This window comes from Chenopodium quinoa, unplaced genomic scaffold (genome assembly GCF_001683475.1).
Source record: "Chenopodium quinoa cultivar QQ74 unplaced genomic scaffold, ASM168347v1, whole genome shotgun sequence".
NCBI lineage: Eukaryota > Viridiplantae > Streptophyta > Magnoliopsida > Caryophyllales > Amaranthaceae > Chenopodium > Chenopodium quinoa.
The window spans coordinates 379,701-403,133 of NW_018742890.1; the positions used below are offsets into that span (position 1 = coordinate 379,701).

Here is a 23,433-nt window from a genome sequence, read left to right on the forward strand (position 1 = left end):
GTTTATATAAAAAGAAAGGGAGTTAAAAAGAGACTAACAAAGGAGTAGAGGAAATCAGAGAGGAGAGGCTGCATAAAACGAGCATTGTGGATGAGTTTGGAAGAGCTTTCCATCATACTAATTGTAAAAGCTTAAGCTCAAACTATTTACTTACTTATATCTCTCTTTCAGAGATGATGGATTGATGGAGTAGTAACTAGTAAGTGGGTTTCTAGTTTGTTCTTCTTGGGACTTTGGGAGTTGGGATGCGCGGGAAAACCCTTTGATATGACATATCGTCATGTCTAATTTTACTGTTACTTCACTTGAATTACTTTTTAGTTGAATTACTGTTAATTTCGGATCGGATATCCGAATACTCGGATATCAAAAACTGATATTCAAATTCAATTTGAAAATTTTGGATATTCGATATTCGGATATCCAAAATTTTCGGATCGGATGTTTCGGATATCCATTATCCAATATTAAGTAAAATTAATTATGATTATTTTTTAAAATCCACTCATTTTACCGCTTTTTTATCGTTAAATTGTAAAACATATTTTAACAAAATAGTAGTCTTTTTGCAATAAAAATTATCATCAAATATATTAAGAATATTATAATAAGTTAATAATACAGGGTCAGTTTTATATGAACAATTTAAAAACTTTATATATATTTCATTATTTCAACCTTTATATTTCGGATATCATATATCCAAAATTTTAAAAATCAATATAATCTGCATCCGATATCCATTTTTTCGGATCGAATATCCGATCCAAAATGAAAACTCGGATTGGATATCCAAAAATTCGGATCAATTACAAATCGAATTATCGAATTTTCGAATTCTCGAATAGTTTTGTACAAGCCTACTTCCTACGTTCTCTTCGTGTCCGCTTAGTTTATATTCTCAGACACTTTGACATGGACCATATTCTATATAACACAGCCCATTTCGCCTTTTGACATGCTATCTCAGTTTTCTTTTCATTTTTTTTTAAAAAAAAAATTATACTGCAAGAGAGGGTGCGACTAGACCCATTAATTTTTTACCTGACCCAAAAACCCAACTGGACCCAGCCTGTTATTTGTGGGTTTTGAACAAAAGTTTTTAACCCAAAACCAATTTAAACCGTAAATATGTGGGTTAAACCAAACCCGACCAGGTCTACCAGTGCGTGCGAGTTGTAATAGGGAGTGGAGTTCGTCAAGTTAACCTTTTGCTTACCCTATCGACTATCAAAAAACAAGGGTAAAATAAATTCCATATAGAATAACAATTTAATAATACACCAAAAACAATTCATCTGTGTCAAAAAAAAAACAATTCATCAAACACAAACAAATGCATATCAAGTTTCATTGGAGCGGGCACCTGCAGAAGAAAAAAAAAAAAATAGTACAGTACCAATAATCATATGGAATTTGGAAATAGTTATAAATTGAGATGTAGGATGCTGCCTAAAGCAAATAGGTAGCTGGCTGCAGCTCAATAAACAAAACAAAATCCGCTTTATGTAAGAAGAGCTACCTCATTACATCATTGATCTCATATCTAGAAAGCTACAAATTGGAATTACAAGTATACATCATTTGCTAACAAATGAATAGGGGTGCTAATCAAGCGAGTCAATCACGAGCTAAGGGGTGCTCAACTCGAAAACTTTTTTCATGTGCTGAACTCATACTCATTAAAGTTTCGAGCCAATAAAACCTGCTCGACTCGTGCTCGTTTAAAGTTTCGAGTCGAGTAACTCACGATATGCTTGTTAAAGTTTTGGTCCTTCTAAAACTATAGGCCTTTATTGTTTTTTTTCAAATTATATAGTTTTCTTTTATTTATTTTATTTATTATTAAAGATTTACTCTTTCTTTTTTGATAATATAAATTAACTCTTATTAAGTGTCAAATTTGTTTATAGTAATAACTTTATTTGTAAATTCTATACTAATAAAATATATTATCGAGTTGCTCACGAGCTTATCGAGTTAAAAATTGCTCAACTCGTGCTCGTTAACATTTCGAGTCGAGCCAACTCGAGCCGAGTTTTGACAGAGCTTTGACCGAGTCAAGTCCGAATTGCTCACGAGCTGCTCAACTCAATTAGCTCCCCTACTAATGAACTACGCTGGCTTCGCACTATAAGCTCAAAAAAGGAATACTACATCCAATAGATACAACAGCTGAGACAAAATTAAAAAGAAAACAAAGAAACAATATCCTATGGGATTTATATACTAAAGAAATCTGCCACAAGATGGGGAGAATATGGAAGAGGATATGTTACCCAAAGATTAAAAAAAAAAAAAAAAAAATGCCAAGGCAAATTTCACCAAGAGAAAGGGCTAGCACCCAGCAAGAAGATCTCATTCTCTACATCTTTTACCCACTGACAAACACGATTGCAAGTCTTGATTGCCAAAGCCTGCAGATTCACATCATAATATTTTTTTTTAAAAAAAAGGCTTAATGAAATTAGCACCAAAAAGTATGATGATACTATATAATTCATGAAAATTATCTTTAAACAGCAAAGGTATGAAGAAATATTAATAAAAGTATAATAACGCTCAAGTAACGAATGAATTGTGCTGGACTGCTTGGTTTGCAAGGCAGTGAGATAGGAGTTCATCATTGTATAACCATAATCCCATGAGTCCCATCAACTAAAAACAATACATGGTGATGAAATTATAGATCTTTAGCTCCCGACATGGTACTAAATGCAGAAGTTGCAGTACATAATATGCAAACTTTGTGAAACATGTTGGCAGAACAAAGATTATTTCTATTGCTGGTTACACCAATCACCAACAAAATTAAATTATAGCTACTTGTTGAGTTGGTTGGCAGAAGAAGATTTTGGTCATTGCCAGCTAAATTAAAAGTACACACTAGACTCAACACTTATCTAATTACCCCTTTTCCCTCCCTGTAGAACATCAGAGCAAATTATAGGGACAGCTTTTGGTAAAAGGGCCTAACTAAAATTTTACATCATTAGGAATAAAGCAGCAGCTCAAAAACTTTATAATCTTCCCACTTTCATAGTAAAGTATAGAAAGACACATAAGAGTATAGTGTTAGAATCCACCTTTGAGTTATTTTAAGACGCTACCTTATGAGTTTTTTTAGAATAATCGAAACCACCTTATTCTTTTCTAAGCTCCAGCTAAAATGACCTGTAACCAATGTTTTCTACCAAATTTTTTCTTAGCATACATTAGTTAGTCCACATGGGAGCATAAATTTACAGCATGTTTGATATAGTGTTTTTAAGTGGTAGAAATAAGATCAATTAATCATTTCCCCTACCAACTTTTTTGGTATGAAAGGTATAATAACAACTCCATTTCTAAGGGTAACACCCCCCCCCCCTCCCCCCCAAAGAGAAAAAAAAAAAAAAAAAAAAAAAAAAAAAAAAAAAATCCAACCCCATAGTAACAAAACTGTTTTCCTCTTCAATCTATCAATAACTACTTGCATAAACATACAATTGACCAATAAATCACCCCAACTATTTGATGAGCATATTACATATGTTACAACACAGTTATACCTTGTCAGCAAGGGGGTCAAATGCAGCATATAGCTCAAAATCTTGAGTCACCCAGCAAAGTAGGACTGCATTAAATTAAAATTCGTAAATAAATTAATCAAAAAATAAACACAGTTGAGTAATTCTTGGCCTTCATGTATACTATGACAATACTACAGAGAATGCAGACAATATTTACCATAATTTTCATCTCGCCGAAACTGGGTCTTGTGGGGACCAAATCCTTTATCATGCATGGAAGCATAGATCTTCTGGTACGCTCTAAATAATCTGTCTCAATAGTAAATTGGAGTTAATAATTACTGCATTTCAGGTTCAGTGGAGAAAACAACTCTATGCATCTGATTACAGTTTTTACCTTTTCTGCTGCTGTGGTGTATTGATTGGGGATGAGAACTCTGAAGATACATACTGATCCAAGTATATGCTGCAGTATATAAAATGCCAGAGTCCACAAGGACCACCAATACCAGTGTATGTATCCCTGAATCTCTCTGGAGAATGTTGGCCTAAATGGGAAGATGCAGAACCAGATCGAGAAGATGGATCCACAGGTAAATCCTCAATATGCATCCCGCCATCTAGCATAGATCTTTGGACCTCACTAAGCACATTTGACTTCAGAAAAACAGCCTCGATACTTGCCCTGTAGCAATCAAATTCTCCCATGAAAAAAGGAAACAAAAATTACAAAGGAAAACAGTGTGCATGCTTTTAGAAATACTCAAGGATGGTTTGGAATTAAACATAAAAGTACTTCAAAGTTCAAACAAAAATTTTACTGGAGGAGCAATAGTCCTTTTTCCTTGTCAAAATATTTATATTTAGTAAAGTTAAATCAAAGTAAACAGAAGTGAAGAAAAGAAGTCCAATTTCGCAAGACAGCAATCCAGAAGAAGAAAGCCATCTGTTCAAGCTGATTTCCATAATAGTGATTTCTTTACATACTCAGCTGGCTGAAACCCAAAAGCCATGCAAAAAATTACACCTTACTGACCTTCGTGTATGGCTTTAAATTCAAAGACAAACATTAGTGGTACCTGCACTCCTTGAGATGGTAAAAAGCATCAGAGCGAGTAGTGAGCAACATCAAGTATGTATCAGCCTGCAACGACCCAATGCATCAGAATTGTCTAAACATAACGCACAATCAACATGTCACTATGCTAAAAGTTTTGACAAACTCATATTTGATATCTGTAAGTTTTATTGCATCTATTAAAATTCATAAAATCAACAAAAAGGGAGTAAACAGATTTTTATGTCATAGATAAAGTTATTCTGAAAGTAGAAACTAGACCTTAACATAATAATCAAATAAAGAAAACCAAGCAGTGAAAATCTGGACTAATCAAAAGCACAAAGAAAACCAAACAGTGAATCTGGACTAATCCAAAGCACAAAGAAAACCAAACAGTGAATCTGGACTTCTAAAGCAGGAGCAATGTCACTTACATCCAGATATTGAACATATGCGTATAAAAAAGCCATGGGATTATATTTTGGCAAGCATATTGGTGAGAAAGACTCAGATGTCCTGCATGTAGACAACATGAAAAGTAACAAGGAGTTATTTTAGTGCAGCAGAAGCAGCATTATACGTAATCGTAAGCAGAATATGTTACATATGCAATTCATTGACAAAAAAAAATTGCCTGTACTGAATCAAAAAATGGAAGATAATAATAATAATAATAATAATAATAATAATATCAGGGGGGGGGGTGCTGCTATCGGCAAGGGAGAGCACACATAATAAGTCCTTGCAGATAATTGAGCAGAAAAAATCATAGTATATGTGTATACCCATATTAGACAGTTAATAATATATAGATCACAATTGACTAAATAGAACGTTTTTTTAACTGTGATTACTTCTATTCACAAAATGTAGCCAATCAACGGCTATCCCCAAGGGGTTGTTTTGTGACACACATATAGACATCTTAGCAAGACGCAGTGAAGTAAAGTGCAATAGCAGGTTGACAAAGGATGCATACACAAAACAGACCATTATACTTCCTCGGTTCACCTAATATTGCAACAGGAGGGAAAACAAAGATGAGGAGAGAGAGAGAGAAAAAGATGTGCAAATATGGTAATGTTGCAATATTTGTGAAACTTCCTAAACAGTTATTGTTGCAATATTACGAGAAAGGAGGAATTATAGTTTACTGATAATCCAATCCAGATTTCATCTTTCTGTACCCTAGAATTTGAAAAAATTTCACCATTCAGGCTATTAGTTTGTTGGGCAGGGAGGAGAAGAAAGGCCATTGAAGGTGATGGTATCAATGTAACAAACAAGATAGAGAATCATCTCATGGCCTGGACTGAAACTCTACACTATGGAAGCCATCCAGTCTGCCAGCACCGTAATACTATCAGGCCAGAATATCAGCAACATACTAACCCTCGAGTTTTATATCTCACCTCCAACAAAAGGACCAAATTAGCTCTTTGACATCATGAGAAAGCAGCGACATTCAATCTATCGAGTAGTGAATGCCAAAATATTTCCTAGACAAGAATATCTTCAATCAAGTATCACTTTTGGTGACTCCGATTTTTTCTACTGTGTAAACTTCCAATACACATAGGACCTACATACCAGACCAGATCACCTAATTAAGTAGTCCCTGAGATTTGAGCTCTAAATAAGTCACAACTCACAAGAGTTTCTCTTAAACAATGTTAGTCCTTGCTTCCCACACAACACGCAAGTAAAGATGCAAACGTAAATGAGGTGAGATTAGTTAGTAAGAGCTGCCCACCCTCCCAAGTCCCATCCACAATTTCCAAATATTAAATGTCATCCTCATAACCGGGTGTTCAGTGAGAGAGCTCTGGCCAATCTCCCTCAGTTCCAGCTGGGACAAAATCTCTAGCCAAGACACAACATTGGGTAGACCATGGACTAACAGGGAAACCTTCATAGCCAAAAGGCACAAAGGAATAATGGAAACAGATCAAAAGACGAGGATAGATCAGCCAAGACCAGTCATTTATAAAGTCAAGAGGAAGGTAGGAGCTTAACACGTCAAACAGAGCTGGATCATGCTCAAATTGGAGAAGTCGTATTAGAAATTTGTCTTTAAATCTCTATTTACCTAGTAAGTAGTGTATTTCTCAGTCCATGATTCAACAAAATAAGAAGACATATAACTCTTGTCCTTCCAAAGCAGTGATGGTCTCAAATCTCAACTGCTTGGAGGTGAGATTGCATAAATCCGATGCCACCTTCAACAAGATCAATACAATGAAATTGGGGTTATTAATATTATTTTTGTGATGGGTTAAGGTTCTTCACTAAAATATACCATGAAAATATTACAGCACTAAAACTGAATTATAAATAAATAAAACAAGGTATCCTTAACCGTGATTTACACTTCAAGTTTCCAACTACATGTGTTATTAAAATGGATTGTGTGTGTGTGTGTTGAGGGGGGGGGGGGGGGTTGGAGATTACTGACGAGCTACTTGGTACTAGATTTTTACAAACAAACATAGTTTCAACTCCCTGGAAAACAATCTGCCAAACCTCAAGTAACATATATATACCCCTATACCACAGCATGACAAGGGAATTGAAACATGTTAAAGCCTCAGTCTAGCAATAACTGGTATAAGAATCCACCCTAATGTCAACAGATTACAAATGTGGAAAAATATTAGCAAGCTTGCCTGAATGACTCTGATGACATAACAAAGTTTGACAACAGTAGCATATCATCTGGATGAAGAGAAGCCTTTTGCGCCCCAACAAGACTAACAACCTGCAGCTTCACAGAGTAAGATATCTGGAGTAAATTCAATAACAAAAAGGGAAGCATTCAAAGATATAGCAAAACCTTGTGTTTACACATCAATATCGCAAATAAGACCCCTGAATCAGCAACATCTTGCAATATGGCACCTGCAGCTTGCCTTGTTGGATAAGCAAGAGGTAGGCATGTATAGGCATGTAGAAAAGTAGCTGGGTTCCTGATAATAGTTGAAACAAAGGTTTATATTTATGCCAAGCCACAATGAAGATCATACTATCCACCAATTGAATTAAATAACATAGTACAAAACGCAAATTGAACAACGATAATTAGTAAGCTGAATAGACATACTTTAACAGAATATTGAAAAAAAGTCTAATTTCAGAATAATAGGCAAACTATTAGATAGGTCTATGAAATTTACATTAAGAAAAGAAGAAGATATAAAGGAAATGTCAACCAAAAATAAAATAAAATAAAATAAAACTAACGTGACCTCATACCACCATGAACTTCCTCCGTTTTTTTTCTTTATTTCTTTTTTAGATGAATAACTTTTATTTTCACAATTGCTAATGCAAACTTCAACCTTTGCTATCAACGAGCAAACATTTTTTATTAACAAATATAAATAAAAATTTGAAATAGACATTGAGAAGAATCTAACAAAATCCATATGGCTATGTTTTACCTCAAGTCAGTGTTTCATAGTAATATTCAAAGGTTTTCGTCTATAACATAAAAAGGGGAAGTATATCTTATAAATCATGAGAAAGATAATTGCTGCTTGAAGTGCAACACTGTCTCCGATTATAACAAAGCCTCAAAAAAGAGAGATTAAAATATTTAAGCAAAAAAATATTGTTGTCATGTACTATGTATACTGATGCTTCAAGTACATAAACATTAGCCAAACTGTCATCATTCTCTCCAAAAAGTTGCAAATTGCTAACCAGACACCAATAAGAATCAGCACAAAATGCACATAAAGTAAGGATGTGAATTATTAAGATCTGTAAAAGTAATAGAATAACAGGGACGAGTAAGACAGACCAGCTGAAGGAATGGATGAGAGATGAAAAAACAGCATCTGTTCCACCAAGCAATGGTGTCATATCAAACTTTGAATTCTTCTCAAAGCATCTATTCACAGACTTTGTCAAAATAAGGATCATCTGCATACAAAATGTCACGGTGCACAAGTCAAAATTAAAGTTCCATTCATCAACCAATAATACGCAGAGAACCCAAGAAAAAGGAAGCTACCTGACCATAAAGCAGCTCCAACTGTCCTCTTAAAGACTCATAAGGTTCCTCTGTACAGCTAATACAGACCAAATATATAGGTCCCTTCACAAGAAATACCACCTGAAATCAAAGTAGAGGTTAACAGGGTATGAAGTTATGCGGAAGTAAATGCGTGACTGAACGATGGCGTAAAAAGAAAAACATGCTATAAACCAGCAGATTCTTTCAATAATTCTCCAAGTACGATAGCATGTGTTATTAAATCCATTAAACAACAACCACATCAAGCAGCAATACATCTACATCATGGATGAGTGTCAAGCTCCTGGTCAACTTCTTGAAATCTAGAAGTTATATTGATTAAAATCATATCTATTTATGCCTTCATTAGTACAAATGACAAAAAAGAATGGTAAAGGGAATAGTAATATGACCTTATGAGCTTAATATCTATCTAATATGAAATCTAATTCATATATGTCAGCTCATACAATAAAAACAACAAAGCCTTAGTCCAAACATGATCCAGAGTTGGCTAGCATGAACCGTCATAAGGAACGTCTACGGGAACAAAAAATATAGATAAGCTAGCAAAAGTATCATAAATATACGCTCATACTGAGTACGAATAATTTGACTTCAACAACCCTTATTTCTTAATAAAAGTCACCTTTGTCCAAAGTTTATGAACTGTGACCATCATTATATCAAGAAAAGTATATAGATCCACAATAAGAAAATATAATGAATACAGTTGTACTTAATTTTTAATATAATAATTTAGAATATTTTATATATATATTTTCTCCATTTCAAAAAGACCTTCAATCTTTCCGTTTCAGTCTATTCAAAAAAGTCTGGCCTATTGTTTCTTTGTTCCTTATTTAATTCATAATTTGGTAAATGTTTTTTCCTTATTACGCTCCCATGCCTCACTTGTCAGACCCACTCAAATCCCCCTTCTCTTACAAAGTTACAATCACATTCTATCCCCTATTTGAAAAGTAAAAGAGTACCCACTTTCACACTCTCTCCCCTCCTTTCCTTGGCTTCTGTTGTTACAAAACTAGTTAAGGTGTTGATGAAATGGAGTATATATACAAGGTTTGTTTTCAAAGTTCTAATAAAAAATATATAAATTTGTATTCAAAAACCACAAAAGGAAAACAGGAAAGGATGTAGTAAGTAGGATTACAATGCTAAGAACACCTCCATAATTCATATTAGTACGTAGGATCCCGTTCCCTACAACCTCGCCACCAAATTAACATGGTTTATGTTAACCCAAGTGGATCTCACGACCTACGGATAAATCGCATAGCAGTTTTAACTCCAATTTAACATAAAGTTTTAGTGCCTTAAAGATGACAGGATACAAGTAATTACTTTACATGACAAATTGGTGCCAATTCTAGCTACACATATTTTCCATGTTTGAATTTTATTATTAAATTACCATTTCATGGACACATTGTGACTTCTAGTACCATGGTCAAGACGCAACTCTACATGTATGGTAACTCAGAAACAAGCCAAGCCCTGACCATAGTCTGGACTCTGGAGGGTTCACTGTACACAGCCCAAGGCTGAGGGAGGCCCAAACTGAAAAAAGAACCCCCCCCCCCAAAACAAAAAAAAAAAAAGCTCCATGCACTATTGACCATAATACCAGAGCTCTAGAAGAAATAATATTGTAATACACGTGATCTTTAATCCAACGATGCCAGATATCAGGAGTCTCTTCCCCTTATTCATCCTACTTCCTCCCATTTCTCTTCATGCTGCTTCCACCTTCCACAACTCAATTCCCCCAGCAGTGACCTCCATCTTTGATTCAAAATCCTTAATCCATCCTATAAATTTTGTGAATATATAATCTTTTCACCCTCTACTTCTACTCCCTCCACTTTTCATTAGTCTTGCCACTGGATCTTTTACCCGTTTATATTCATGGTCAGAAGCAGTGTTCAATTCTTCGTATACTTTCTTTCATGTGCCAAGATACTACAGAGTAGTCAATAGAAGCTATTTAGAAAAGAATAGTCTGTAGTTTACACTGCAACAGATTTGTTAAAGTAAGAAACACAGAAGCAAAAGGCTACAAATTCTACAATTTGTGAGCGGAAAGCTTCGTAAATGAAAATACTATAGCAATGGAAGTAAAGAGTACAAACAGGGAGAACCAGAGGTCCAAAGAGAATGAAAGATGCAAGTCCTCCTACTTTCCGGTCCAGCCATGGTACGGCACCTGAACTCGTCTCGGATACTCAATTTAAAGTGCGCATTAGCTAAGACCCACAAAATACTTAAACCACAACACTCACGAACAAACATCATTCCTACTCAATGCCAAAATTCCTTTCCCCAAAGCACCCACAAAAAAGTAAAGATAGTAAGCAACAAGAATAGAAGCCTTAATCCCAAAGATAGGATCGGCTACATGAACCAAGATTTTATCTCCAATACAAGCCTACTGTAACAGTCAATTTGGGCCAACCTAGGCAAAGCCATCGACCACCCCGCATAGGCGCGCAAGGCCTTCGGGAGCTCGCTTGTCTACGTGAGTAAGTGCATGCTCGATTCGAGAAGAACGAGCCAAGTGAGGCTAAGGTAGCTCACAACCATGTCTAAGGCTTGTGAGGTTATCAGGGATAGCCCCAAGTGCTTAGAGGTTATCAGGAACTTGATTAGCTAGGCCTTGGGCCTAGTGCAAGCATGCGCGCGCGCGCACCAAAAGAACCTTGGATTGTTTGGATGAGCAAAACTCCATAACAACCTTTGGTATTGATTGAGGGGGCTTATTAGGACCCTAATAGATCATACATGGCCATAGGGCCAAGGTTGGGTTCAAGAATCGGACTTGAGAGCCCATTATTGTGTTACTGTCAGTAGGGTGTTCACTAGTATTACTCTATAGGGGGCGAGTGCTCACTCAAGGGTCTGACCTAAGGGTGGCCCTATGGTAGGAGCCTTGGGCATAGTCTTGGACATAGGATGGCCTATGGGGACTATAGCACACATGAATGGCTATGGTGGACACTAAATAGGACAAACCGACTCGGTAGTCCCGATTAGGGCGGACGCGGGGTGACCAGTAGGGGCCTATGGCTTAGTACGGTGCATGCTAGCTCGATGGTGCGTGGTTTGACAAAGGGTTGCTCTTGTAATCATGATAAGGCGTCTCTATGGTCCACTACTATGGTGGAGAACATGGTGGCTCCAGCATGGAGGATCAAGCGCGGCCCTGGTCAACGATGACTATGGTGCCTACGTTGGAACCATGGACTTGCGTGGCCATGTGATGGATGCTAAGGAAAAGCCTTGGCTTGTAAATTGGTCTAATTAAAGCTTCCCCTAGTGGACTATTTATAGTAGGAACTCCTTGACGGTTAAGCTTAGTCATCGTGGCTAGCATGCGGTTGCCTTGATTTTAGGGATTGGCTAAGTAGTGGGGCTAGTGGGCGGTTAAGATAACCACCCACGTTGCACCACTCTCCCTAAAAAGTAGGGACGGTGATGCTGAAGTGGCATGACTAAGTATGATTCCTAAAATATAGGACCATGATGTTAGTGGGTTGACTAACGGTTATCTTGATCGGATCTTTGACCGAAGTCAAACGGGAATGCGGTTAAGCCACTACGGAGGTGGTTCCTATAAAATAGGAACACCAAAGTAGTGGGGTGTGGCCTAGATCGTGGGTAGTTGTTATGAGAGGATGATGCCACGTCACTTGGTAGTTACACCACTCACTTAGTGGTCCTAGAAAATAGGAACACTAAGGGAGAGTGGGCGGTTACACATCAGGCGGTTGAACGCCACATAAGCACACTGGTGCATGTCTCCTGAAATCTAGGAGCATGGCATAGTGAGGCTTGACGGTTACCAAGCAATTATGGGATCATGCTGAATGTGGGTAACTCCCCCTAGCACGTGGACAAGGCTAGATGCATCAAAGTAAACATACAAGTAATGGGCAATTACTAAATCATGGGCGTAGTGGGTAGTAATCCTACCTGAGATGTAGTTAGTGCCTATAAATAGCCCAAGGCGTTCATTTGCTTGGCAGCGAATTTTAGGAGCTCTAGAGAGAGATTCTAGAGAGAAACTCCTTGTATTTGTAAGCCACAAAATAATAAAGTGTTCTTACTACTATTGGTGCGTTGTCTCTTGTTTGTGTGCGTATGTTCTTATTGCTTGAGTGTTAGGCTGGTCTAGACTCGGTCTAGGCGCCATCACGAGAACCTTCTAAGTTCCTATTTTAGAAAAAAAATATAAAAAAACTAGTCCACAAATTATCCCATGACACCTACCATGATCTTAAAACGCTAGCCACTGCCACAAAATCCTATGTCCCTTATGCCTATCTGCAAATGATCAAATAAGTTTCTTAGCTAACCCACCTTATGCTGACACCATTTAACAGCTTCTGTCATAAAAGGAGACAGCTTACAAAAGAAATTCAAATGCCTACTAACTGCCTCTCCACTAGAAGATGCACAAGTGAGAGAAACACTTTATTTAAACTCTAAACCAGTAGTTTAACTAATATTGACTACTTAGTCTCTCCGATTTTGCTGCTCACACAAATGGCTTCACACACTTTGAAACCTTAGCCTTCCAAAAAAACTGGAAACTTGAAATTGTTGTGAAAATGGTGTTATTTGTATCCCGTCATAGAACAAATGATAAATGCAAACGCCAAACTCAGCAAACTAGTCCTTATTGTCCTAGGAATCTGTCAATGATATAAACTGAATCAACTGAAGAGCAGCCTCAAATCTTGCTAGCTCACTGAACTTCCACTAGAGGCTAGCCCCCAATATTGCCCATGAAAGTATATTGGTTCACAACAAACAGGCTTCCCAAATTCAATATGATCCTTCCTACCTACCTCAGCCGTACCTAACTAATGGCATATAGTTCTGTGAGATAGCTTTTATGAGCCTATGCAGGATATGATTTATGAGTACCCGCTGACACATCCCATCCATTTCCCAAACAAAATACCAGCTTTCAGTGGATCCAATCCAAAGAGAGCTTGGATCTTGATGGAGCTTCATAACCATTTTTCCATCAAGTTCTTGAACACCAAGCTCCAAACTGCAGTTTTCAGGTTGCAGACACTTCCAACTTACAAAGCGATCTCCTCCCTTTCTCCAAACCAACTGAAAAAAAAAATATCCCTTAACCTTCTCCACCCTCTTAGGCTACATCCACTACAATTGAGAAGAAAGTAAAAGAAATACCAAAAGATAAATTGTATCATGTAATATACACCCTATCCCCAATATTAAGAAAAATAAGCCTTTTCTGCCAATTTAGCATACAAGAGGTGATCATTAGCCTGAGCATAGAGGAAAGAGGGTTTTATTATCAATACAACTGAACAACAAAATTCATATTCTAACAGTAATCTATGATACTCGGACTCTATATTGCAGTTCAAATATCCATGTCTGACACTTGATATTCCAAATAAATATAGATAATTGGATGCTTTGATTTTGGCATAAAACGAAAAACTTAATGCTTTTCACTTATGCATACATGAATAACAATTAAAAGCATCCTTATTCACATGTCGCGAACATAGCTTTGGTACTTGAAAACATGTCCGGACATCTCAAGTTTAAAAGTTTCCATGTCAGATATACCCATGCACAAGCGCAACACTAGTGTCTGAGTCCATGCATAATAAACACTAGACATAGCTATAATAAGAACATGAAGACATTGATATACCAAATTAACGGAAAGGTTTGCTCTATATATAAATGATTTAAAAAAAAAAAAAAAAAAAAAGGTGCAATGTACATTAATAACTCCCTTTGTTTCACCATGACAGTTTTTAGTTCTCAAAATATGCATAATAATAAGATCTAAAAAATAGTAAACCACAATAGTCAATAAACTCTCAGTTAAACTAACCATTTGGGAGTGAAAGGCAATTAACAGTGAAATCACAATAATCGGAAATGAAAGAAAAGTGAGTGAGCAACAATCTTAGCAAAATGAAACAATAACCTGATGCTTTCCTGCCCGAACTAACTTGACACGATCACCCCTGTGAGAATAGTTTGGATAGCATATTGTTTAGATAACAAGCTTGCATACTAGAAAACACTGTAAAATTTGCAATTTACTCAAGTGACCTACCCATTTTCAACAAAGGAAATTATAGCTTGCAACGTTGCTGAAAATCCAGCAAGCTTATGTTCATCACCATACCTATTACAAGACAGCAAAAGTCATTTTAAAAAAAGTATACGGATACAAACGATGATTCCTACATATGATTGTCAAATCCACCAAAGTAGTACGGAGTAATAAGTAAATCACAATATAACAACTTGAAGGCAGAAGATAGACCTGGAATATATAGGTTTCCCAGAATTACTAAGAATGAAGAAGTGCTTTTTCCTTTTCCTCCATGAAACAGAGGCATCGTCCTGCATATTCATACCGCAATTGGTATCAACGGTTTCACATAAGAAAACCCTATAACTCAACAGATTAATTAACACAGCCAAAACATTAACGAGTGCAATCAATGAATTTCTTCCCATACTTGATACTATTCCCTACGTTAACCAATACCCACAATTATTGAACAACACAAGGGTTCATAATAACTACTTCTTAATCCAAATGCATAGTCATTGAAAAATTCTTATTTGAAATGATATGATTATATACTTTATACTGTAAGTAAGTAAATAGTATGATGATGAAGTAACTGAAAGGGCAGTTAAGGAGGGAAACCTCATTAACATGTCGCTTGCCGGGAACCCAAGGCGGTTGAGAATCAGCTATGCCATTGACTAAACCTCCATCACTCTCTCCAATCTCTTCAATCCCAGATGCACTACTGGCATTACTGCTACCTCTTTCCCCAGCATACCCACTACTTCCAGGGCTTGTAGGAGCTTCCCCTTCCACTTCTCTCCACGCCACGCCGGTACCGCCACTCGCACTCACTGAATTACTTTCTCTCTCCTCTTCTTCATCTTCCTCCACCACCACTTCAATGCTAACCTCCTCCTCTACCTGTGCAACATCGATTTCCGGTATTGGAGTTCGATGACTCTCCTCAATTTCACTTAAATCAATTTGGGGATGTGATTGCGATGACGCTTGATCGTTGATTGGAGGAGCTAGGTCATCATCAACAAGAGGAGTCAATGTGAGTGAGCTGAGGTGATCATCAATGGCGGAATCGTTGGTTGGAGTATCGGGAAAGGGATTAGGATTTTGGATATCGGCGGCGGAATCGTAGGCGGAGTCGGAAGAAGTGGAATCGGAGGCCATAGGAGAGAGAACCACCTATGGCCCCAAACCAAACGCTAACTGATCAATCGAATCGTCGAAATCAAAATTAGGGAAGAGAGATTGATGAAATGAACAAAATTCTGGATTATTAGAAGTATAGTTAATCTGAATTTTGAAATGAGGGATTATTGTGAATTTGTGAGTAGTTTAGGCGATGAAAGTGAGGCACGTTTTCGAGTTTTGGGGAAGAAAGGAATCGTGAAATGGTTCAATTAAAATCTGCAGGTCAATCCTACGTGCGACTAGTTGGTGGTTGCAAGTGTATGCGCCTCGTGGGAACGAAATGGATCGGACTAAAGAGCGTGTTCTCTTCCTTAGAAACATGGAGATTTGGTCTGATTTTATTAAGGTGTAATTTAGTCTTATCTGATTTTTTATTATCTGATCTAATCTGATTTAATAATTTAACTAAATATAGACCTCATTTTAATACTAATCTATAAAGAAAAACATTATCAAAACGAATCTAACTTATCAAAATGAATCTTGTTAGATTCGTTTTATTATGATTTTCAAATATGTAATTTTCATAATTCATTTTAATTCGCAATTAACGATATTTAGCAATAAGTAAATGATAATTAAAGTTTTGATCTGACTTGATTTTAATGTTTCTGCTTTGGCCTGTTTTGATCTGATCTGAATTTATTAAGAATTAAGTAATAAGTATGTGAAACAAATTGAAGAAAACAAGTCCTTTGTGCTACCAACCTGAGATAGAGGGGTGTAAGCGAATTGGGACTCTTTATAAATACGATTAATACTTGTATAGAGTATTAATAAATAAAGTCATGTTCCTTCATTTGGTATATATTGAATTTATAATATTTCCATAATACTTTAGCTCCCCGTCACTTAAAGTGATGAATTGATTCATGGGTTGTGTTGTATTTTAATCACTCCATGATTAATTATAGGCAATAGCAATGACAAAATGCCCCTGAGTTGGTATATAGCAAAAACTTCAAGTGATCCTATAATTACAATATAAAGCTCATCAAATATTCGATTCACTTTCAATTATTTTTATTTTCTTAAATAATAATTTCGAATCTCCAAACTCATGAAAATTACATAACCCTATTGAGTTGGAAAGTGACGAAATGGTTATGGTTGTCTCTTAGTGGCATTTGTCAATCATCAAACAAGAGTGTAATGACACTTGGTAGTCGCTAATTGGTGTTGAATAGCACTTGTCAATCATCCAATCACTTATCAATGCCAAAATGAGTAAAACAAAATGAAGCAAAGTGGACGATTTAATTTCGTAGATTGTTTCATATAAAAGTTACTACCAATCAACAACATTTTGTCAGAATTCTTCAAAAGTTAACAATTACACTTACTACGAGTAAAAAAAAATATAACCACTTTTCACACATATGGTTCTGCAACAATCCATTAAATTTGTAAGTCCAAACACCCTCATTCTAGACAAGACATATGGATTAACTTGTAAAACATTATTTTAAGCAATAATGTATTAAAGTGAAATCAAAATAGGTGACAATAAAGATGGCATTGGCATGTCCAATTTGCGACACAGCATGAGCCAACACTAAAAAACGCACAAAGACGTGACCTGTTATCATCCATGTTGTGCCACATATTTTTGGAAGATATTAAAAAACTTTACCTTGACATGACCCGACATGATAAATCACACTAATATACATGCTTAATACACAAAATAACACGATTACATTGCATGTAAAGGTTCCCTCCATAGGCTGGATAGAAAAGATAGGCTCGAGTCATGTCATGCCAGCGTGCCTCGTGCTCAAGTAGTCATGTCTACAAACGGACATGAAATAGTCAGGTCATGCCGAACTCATATCGATCTTTCCAAAATGAAGCTCATGCACAACACAACTATATCACCGACAAGTTCAAGTTTAGTTAAATAAGTGGATTGATTCATATGTATGGTGGGCTAGATTGGTGTGTTAATGGGCTGTGTCAGGTAGATTGTGCAAAATAAGTCAGGTTTTACAAATCAAAATGGGCTGGGTTGAGAAAACTGGACACACAACACACACCCCAGCCAAAATTGGGTCGTGTTGGTTGGTGCTGGGTTGATCCACCAGCCATGCAGGTCAGAGTGGGTTGTGCACAACTCGTCCCACTAGCCGCCTCTAATTACGTGCAGTATGCTCCTTATGTTGTGTTTGGACCATCCTTTCAAATTTCTACACTATGAGACGATTGTCTATGTACATTAGCATAGCCAGGTCTAAGACATGGCCCGACATGGCCCACATCCGTCTATAATTTCTCGTGACAAGCAACCCCATTGGTATTACCCCAACTCGTGAGAAGACTGACCACCTTAACGTAGGGTCCCGGATCCGTTAACTGTTGAAGTACGCTGACACTTGAGAAGGAATCAACGCGGTTTACTCACTCTGCTATTTTTCTTTACGCAATTTTGTTCATTGAGATCGGGATTTGGAATTTTATATCATTTGTGAACCCATTATTTCAGGACCCCTGTATCTCTTTTATTCTCTTTTTTCTATCTTTATTATCTATGTTCTTCCCTTCTTCACACCATCACTCCCTACATTTTCCAATCCTATTTGACTCATTTAATCCTACAAAAATCTTCACTTTTTTTCTGGGTTTTATTCTATCCTCCAAATATCTACACATTTCATGTAAACTAAATTCTGTGTTTTCATTCAATCTTACATTTTTTATTCTATTCAAATATGTAAATTAAAGTCTGGGTTTTGTGACATTTTATTAAAGCATGTAAATCAATTCCTGGGTTTTCTCAGATCAATTTGTGAAGTTGCATGTCAGATCAACTATTGAGATCACTCTTACAATTAATTAAGAAGAAAGCTTAATTAATTGATTTGGTTAATCCACCATTAACAATGGAAGTTCTTCCAGATATTGAGGCCACTCAATATTTGAGGTTCGTATGATTTCTTCTTTTGATTTCTTTTGTTATTTCGGGGTTATTTGATATCTGGGTGTCACTTGATCAGCCTTATTTGATATATTTCTGTTTTTTTGTTTGGATATATTTGTAGTTCACAAGTGATGCATGTTATGTTAAAAGATGATTAAGTGTTAATCATAGATTATCGGATCAAAATCTTTCAAATACTATTTTGTTAAATTGGCGGTGATATAGTTGTGTTGTTGTACCTAACATTGTGAATTATGATTAACTACTGTAGACTGTAGTGGTATTGTATGTGATTAGATGCATTGTCCTTTAATTCACATTATAATGTTGGGGCGGTGGTAAGTGGTTATGGACTTATGGTGGGCCCCCAGAATCGGAGTCAGAGGGGAACCTGTCAGACTGTCAGTCAGTCACTAATCAATACCAAACTAAGTAAAAGAATAAGAAGTGAGGTTGATTGTCATGTAGATTGTGTCATAGGACGGTAAAAGCTGCAAAATCAACAATATTTTGTCAGAAAGTTGCAATTTGCAAAAGCTTGGACTTGTGTACTCTTCATTTAATGCTACTGTACGATCAAATGGGAAATGAAATTATGTCATGGTGATTGGTGACAAATGTGAATTTAGCTGCGGCATGTCTTTTAAGGCCTTTGTACAGGATATACTTCGTATTCGATAAAAATTGTTAAAAGAAAGAAAAGAAAGAAATATTCGTCGAATTTATTATAGTGATCTAGTGAGTGAATTGGACTAAGCCACTCATTTGAGTACATCTTGTTGATTATTTTGATAAATTAGTAAATTTAGGGAGTGAGCAAACCTTTTGGCTTGGAGCAGTGCACATAAACATTTCACTTATAATTTTGATTATATGTGGAGTACTGGGTTTGCAAGTTTGTTCAAGCAGATGTTTCCACTATAATGTGCGTCTACTGTACTAAAATTATGCTTCGTATGTAAGGAAGATTATCTTGTTGTAGCTAAGGTTTTGGAGTAAGTTTGTTGGGGATCGATCAGTAAATTACTGTGTGTTATATTTCTTTGTGTTTACAATTGGCCAACTGGTGTCTCTTGCCTACAGTTTAATTGCTGCCTTATCTTATGGAGCTACTTCTATGGCTATGGTCTTCCTCAACAAGGCAATCCTCATGGAATACTCGTACTCAATGACTCTCCTCACAGTCCAGGTACGTGATGAAATTTTCAAACTTGTAATTTTTAACCTTAGCATAGTGTTAGTAGCTAATAGTTTGCCTTGTTTTATTTCATTCAAATTGATTTTTTTGCTTGTTTCATGTCTAGCAATTGGCAACTGCTCTGCTTATTCACATCGGTCGTGTGATGGGATACACAAAGGCCAAGGCTTTGAACATGGATACTGCTAAGAAGCTTCTTTGGGTGTCACTTTTCTACAATGCCAATGTAGCCTTTGCTTTAGCAAGCTTGAAAGGAGTTAATATACCCATGTACATTGCGATCAAACGACTTACACCACTCGCTGTGTTGGTGGCTGGATTCTTTTCAGGGAAGAAAAGACCTTCAAGACAGGTTTGCACTTACCATTCTAGTTCCACAGCAAAGATCTATCAAAATTCTTCTGTGCAAAATGTTGTAACTGAAGATGAGTCATGACATGCGTTTTTGTTCCTCAGCACTAATATGAAGTCTTAACTGCTAGGGAAATACAATAAAAATATTTTACGTAGTAGTGAGTTTTGTAAAATAAAAAATAAAAAAATATGCAATGCGTATCTTTGGACAGAGCACTGGAGTTTGGAAAGAGGAGGCATAGTCCTTTATTTGCCTTCAGTCAATTTAAAATCATGCTCTATTGTGAAACTGCAAATTATAGTGATTAGAGAATAACCTTTGGTTCATGGGTTTTAACTTTTAACTAATGATTCTTCCCATCACAAATGGGGAAATATCCTAGATCAGGATTCTGCATTTTTTTTCACTGATCTACATTGCTACTGGTTAGTGGGAGTGAGAAAATGACAGTTGCTTGTTGATGTTTAGGCATGCCAATAGAGCTAAAATTGTGCAAAGGTGTCAAGCTCCAAATGTTTCTGTGTTAAGATATGAGTTATTACAAGACATAGTTAGGTATGAAGGACCTTTTTTAGGAAGTTGTGCTCAACTAAGAAACTGTGTCTTTCTGCACATAAGGGTAAGGCTGAGTGCATTAGACTGCCAAACCCTCGGCTATATGGATTGTATCCAACCAATTTGGGTAACATTGAGTTTAGGCTTTGACCTCGTTTTTATTGGGAGAAAGTTTTTCTTTTTGGGTGTGTGTGTGTGGGGGGAGGGGGGGGGGATAACTATATGAACCTCTTGACTCTTGCACCCTGTGATGATTGGTTTTATCATTGGGATGAAAACATAAGTTTAACTTCTTTTGATGTATGCTCTACTCCCCTACATAATCATGTATGTTAACAGTTATTTGGCGTTTGTTTTCGTTCAGGTGAGTCTTTCAGTGATCCTAACAGCTGTTGGGGTACTTATTGCAGCACTTGGAGATTTTTCCTTTGACCTTTTTGGTTACAGCATGGCATTAACTTCTGTCTTTTTTCAGGTAATATTTTCCTTAATGGACAATGCTATGTTTAGATGCATACTGTTGTGTGAGTTTCATCATTTTTGTTTGGAGGGTAATAGAATGCTATTTCTGGATGCAGACAATGTACCTAGTCTTAGTTGAGAAGTCTGGTGCAGAAGATGGACTCTCATCAGTGGAGATAATGTTCTATAACAGCTTTTTGTCACTTCCAGTTCTTGTGTTTCTTATTCTAGCTACAAAAGAGTTTCCTGATTCACTATCTTTGTTGTTTGGCAAGGTAAATACTCAATCTTGTGATCTCGTCCTTGTCTTTGAAGTCATTTTTGTAGCTAATTAAAAGCCAGATTAGTACCATGAAACTTCAATTTGTTTGGATCTGAATGTTCTTTTCAACTTTAAGCAGTCATAAGAGGGAAAAAGAGTATAATGTAAGTAGCACGTAGCAATTATCATTGAGTATATTGTGAACTTCTACACCACCAATCACTAATCTGCAAATTCCCAGACATGCTTATCGTTTTTGGTAATGGCATATATTAAAAATTTCTTTGTTTCTTGCCTTCTTGGTGATGGTATCTGTATAATGCTTTTAATCCATGAGAATGATTATATTAATACATTTTTGTACTATGAATCAGAGTTCCTCCATGTCATTTTTGGTGATCCTTGCTGCTTCTCTAATCATGGGCATTGCCCTCAACTTCACCATGTTCCTTTGTACGATAGTCAACTCTGCTCTGACGACCACTATTGTTGGAGTTCTGAAAGGTGTTGGATCAACGGTATGAATCACTTCCCTTTGTGATTATGAAAATGCAATACTTGGTTACCTTTTTCCCGGTGGGGGTGCTTGGTTGTTGCATGATCCAAGGGTAATCTATGCTTATTTGGATGGTTAAAATACTGCTGTATGCTTATATAACTTCTTTCTCTGCTGTTAGACCCTTGGATTTGTCTTGCTGGGAGGAGTAGAAATACATGCTCTGAATGTGACTGGATTGGTCATCAACACTGTAGGAGGCGTTTGGTATTCTTACGCCAAATACCAGGAGAAGAAAAATAAGCTACCTAAGACAATTCCTGATGCGGAGGCATATCGAAAATAATAGGATTATATCTTTTTTTATTTTTTATTTATTTTTTTTATTTTTTATTTTTTTTCTGCCTTCATTTGATACTATTTTGTTTGGTGATGGCATGCATCATTTATTTTCATTAATGTATACGTCCATGTGAACCTCAGCAATAGAGATATATTTGTTACACATTGCTCCGAAAGAAATATAAGATGTTGAAATCAAATGAATAAATGATTTACCTTGCGTGTTTTTAGTTTCTCTGGAAACAATATTTGGAAAAACCTCCATGTATCAATGTATGACTACTTGGATGGCAAAGATCAAGTGTGTTCCAGCATTCTCGTGCTGAATTTGAAATTTGAAGATGATTTCTATTTGAATTATACTTGTATAAAAATACTTTGTATAATTTGTTGTAAAATAATGTGTTTTCAAGACTACAAAAGTAGTTAACAATAAGATCAAAAAGTTGATCTTATAACAATGGAACAAGAATGGTGTGTCAATGATGTAAATCACTAACTTGAAAACGAAATTCCGGCGCAACCATGGTACTCAATTGTATTTGCCAGCACGTTCTCTAAGGTTAACACACCACTTGCACACAAAGGCAGTTTAGGGTGGTCAGGTTGGAGTCAATCAGTCAAGTAACTTGTGCCCAAAGATCTAGAGAATGTGTTTGGCTTATGTGTTTTCTTGTATGTGTAGCATGTATCTATATTTCTGATTACTCTCACCAAGAGATTATATAATAATCAACAAGGTAAGTGAAGTGATAAAAAAGCTCAAAAGATAAAACATTAATTAGAAATTAAGGTCCTTAAACAACCCATTAAATGAGAGTTAAGAGGAGGTTACAAAATGAAGAATCCAAGGTAAGAAGAGGAAACAAATAGGCATCAAATACGTAGCCACACAAGACTGGGCATCACATGTGCCTGATCGGACGAGGCTCTCCCAACAGGGC

General features: G+C 36.4%; 2 protein-coding genes across 2 annotated transcripts; one reads left to right on the plus strand and one right to left on the minus strand.

Annotated features, from left to right (window-relative positions):
* Positions 1-1,484: 1,484 nt before the first annotated feature.
* LOC110726901 (vacuolar fusion protein MON1 homolog) lies at positions 1,485-16,147 on the minus strand. The gene is made up of 14 exons (XM_021906423.1): positions 15,333-16,147; positions 14,940-15,019; positions 14,727-14,798; positions 14,595-14,634; positions 8,588-8,689; positions 8,375-8,496; positions 7,406-7,538; positions 7,239-7,330; positions 5,007-5,088; positions 4,592-4,656; positions 3,910-4,197; positions 3,730-3,821; positions 3,552-3,616; positions 1,485-2,417 (listed from the first exon to the last, which is right to left on the minus strand). The coding sequence occupies exons 1-14, from the start codon at positions 15,876-15,878 to the stop codon at positions 2,322-2,324; spliced, it is 1,875 nt and encodes a 624-aa protein (XP_021762115.1). The 5' UTR covers positions 15,879-16,147; the 3' UTR covers positions 1,485-2,321.
* A 2,113-nt stretch (positions 16,148-18,260) lies between these two features.
* On the plus strand, positions 18,261-22,711 carry LOC110726902 (UDP-galactose/UDP-glucose transporter 7-like). The gene is made up of 7 exons (XM_021906424.1): positions 18,261-18,822; positions 19,903-20,008; positions 20,124-20,369; positions 21,292-21,402; positions 21,506-21,664; positions 22,026-22,169; positions 22,329-22,711. The coding sequence occupies exons 1-7, from the start codon at positions 18,782-18,784 to the stop codon at positions 22,491-22,493; spliced, it is 972 nt and encodes a 323-aa protein (XP_021762116.1). The 5' UTR covers positions 18,261-18,781; the 3' UTR covers positions 22,494-22,711.
* The last annotated feature ends 722 nt before the right edge of the window (positions 22,712-23,433 follow it).

Bases quoted from the DNA above. Each gene is read 5' to 3' on its own strand.
- LOC110726901 (XM_021906423.1), bottom strand. From the start codon at position 15,878: ATGGCCTCCGATTCCACTTCTTCCGACTCCGCCTACGATTCCGCCGCC. The intron at 14,635-14,726 runs GTAGGTCACTTG...CTATTCTCACAG, and splicing joins ATTTCCTTTGTTGAAAATGG to GGGTGATCGTGTCAAGTTAG. The intron at 3,617-3,729 runs GTAAATATTGTC...AATTTAATGCAG, and splicing joins TCGGCGAGATGAAAATTATG to TCCTACTTTGCTGGGTGACT.
- LOC110726902 (XM_021906424.1), top strand. From the start codon at position 18,782: ATGGAAGTTCTTCCAGATATTGAGGCCACTCAATATTTGAG. The intron at 20,370-21,291 runs GTTTGCACTTAC...GTTTTCGTTCAG, and splicing joins AGAAAAGACCTTCAAGACAG to GTGAGTCTTTCAGTGATCCT. The intron at 21,403-21,505 runs GTAATATTTTCC...TTCTGGATGCAG, and splicing joins TAACTTCTGTCTTTTTTCAG to ACAATGTACCTAGTCTTAGT.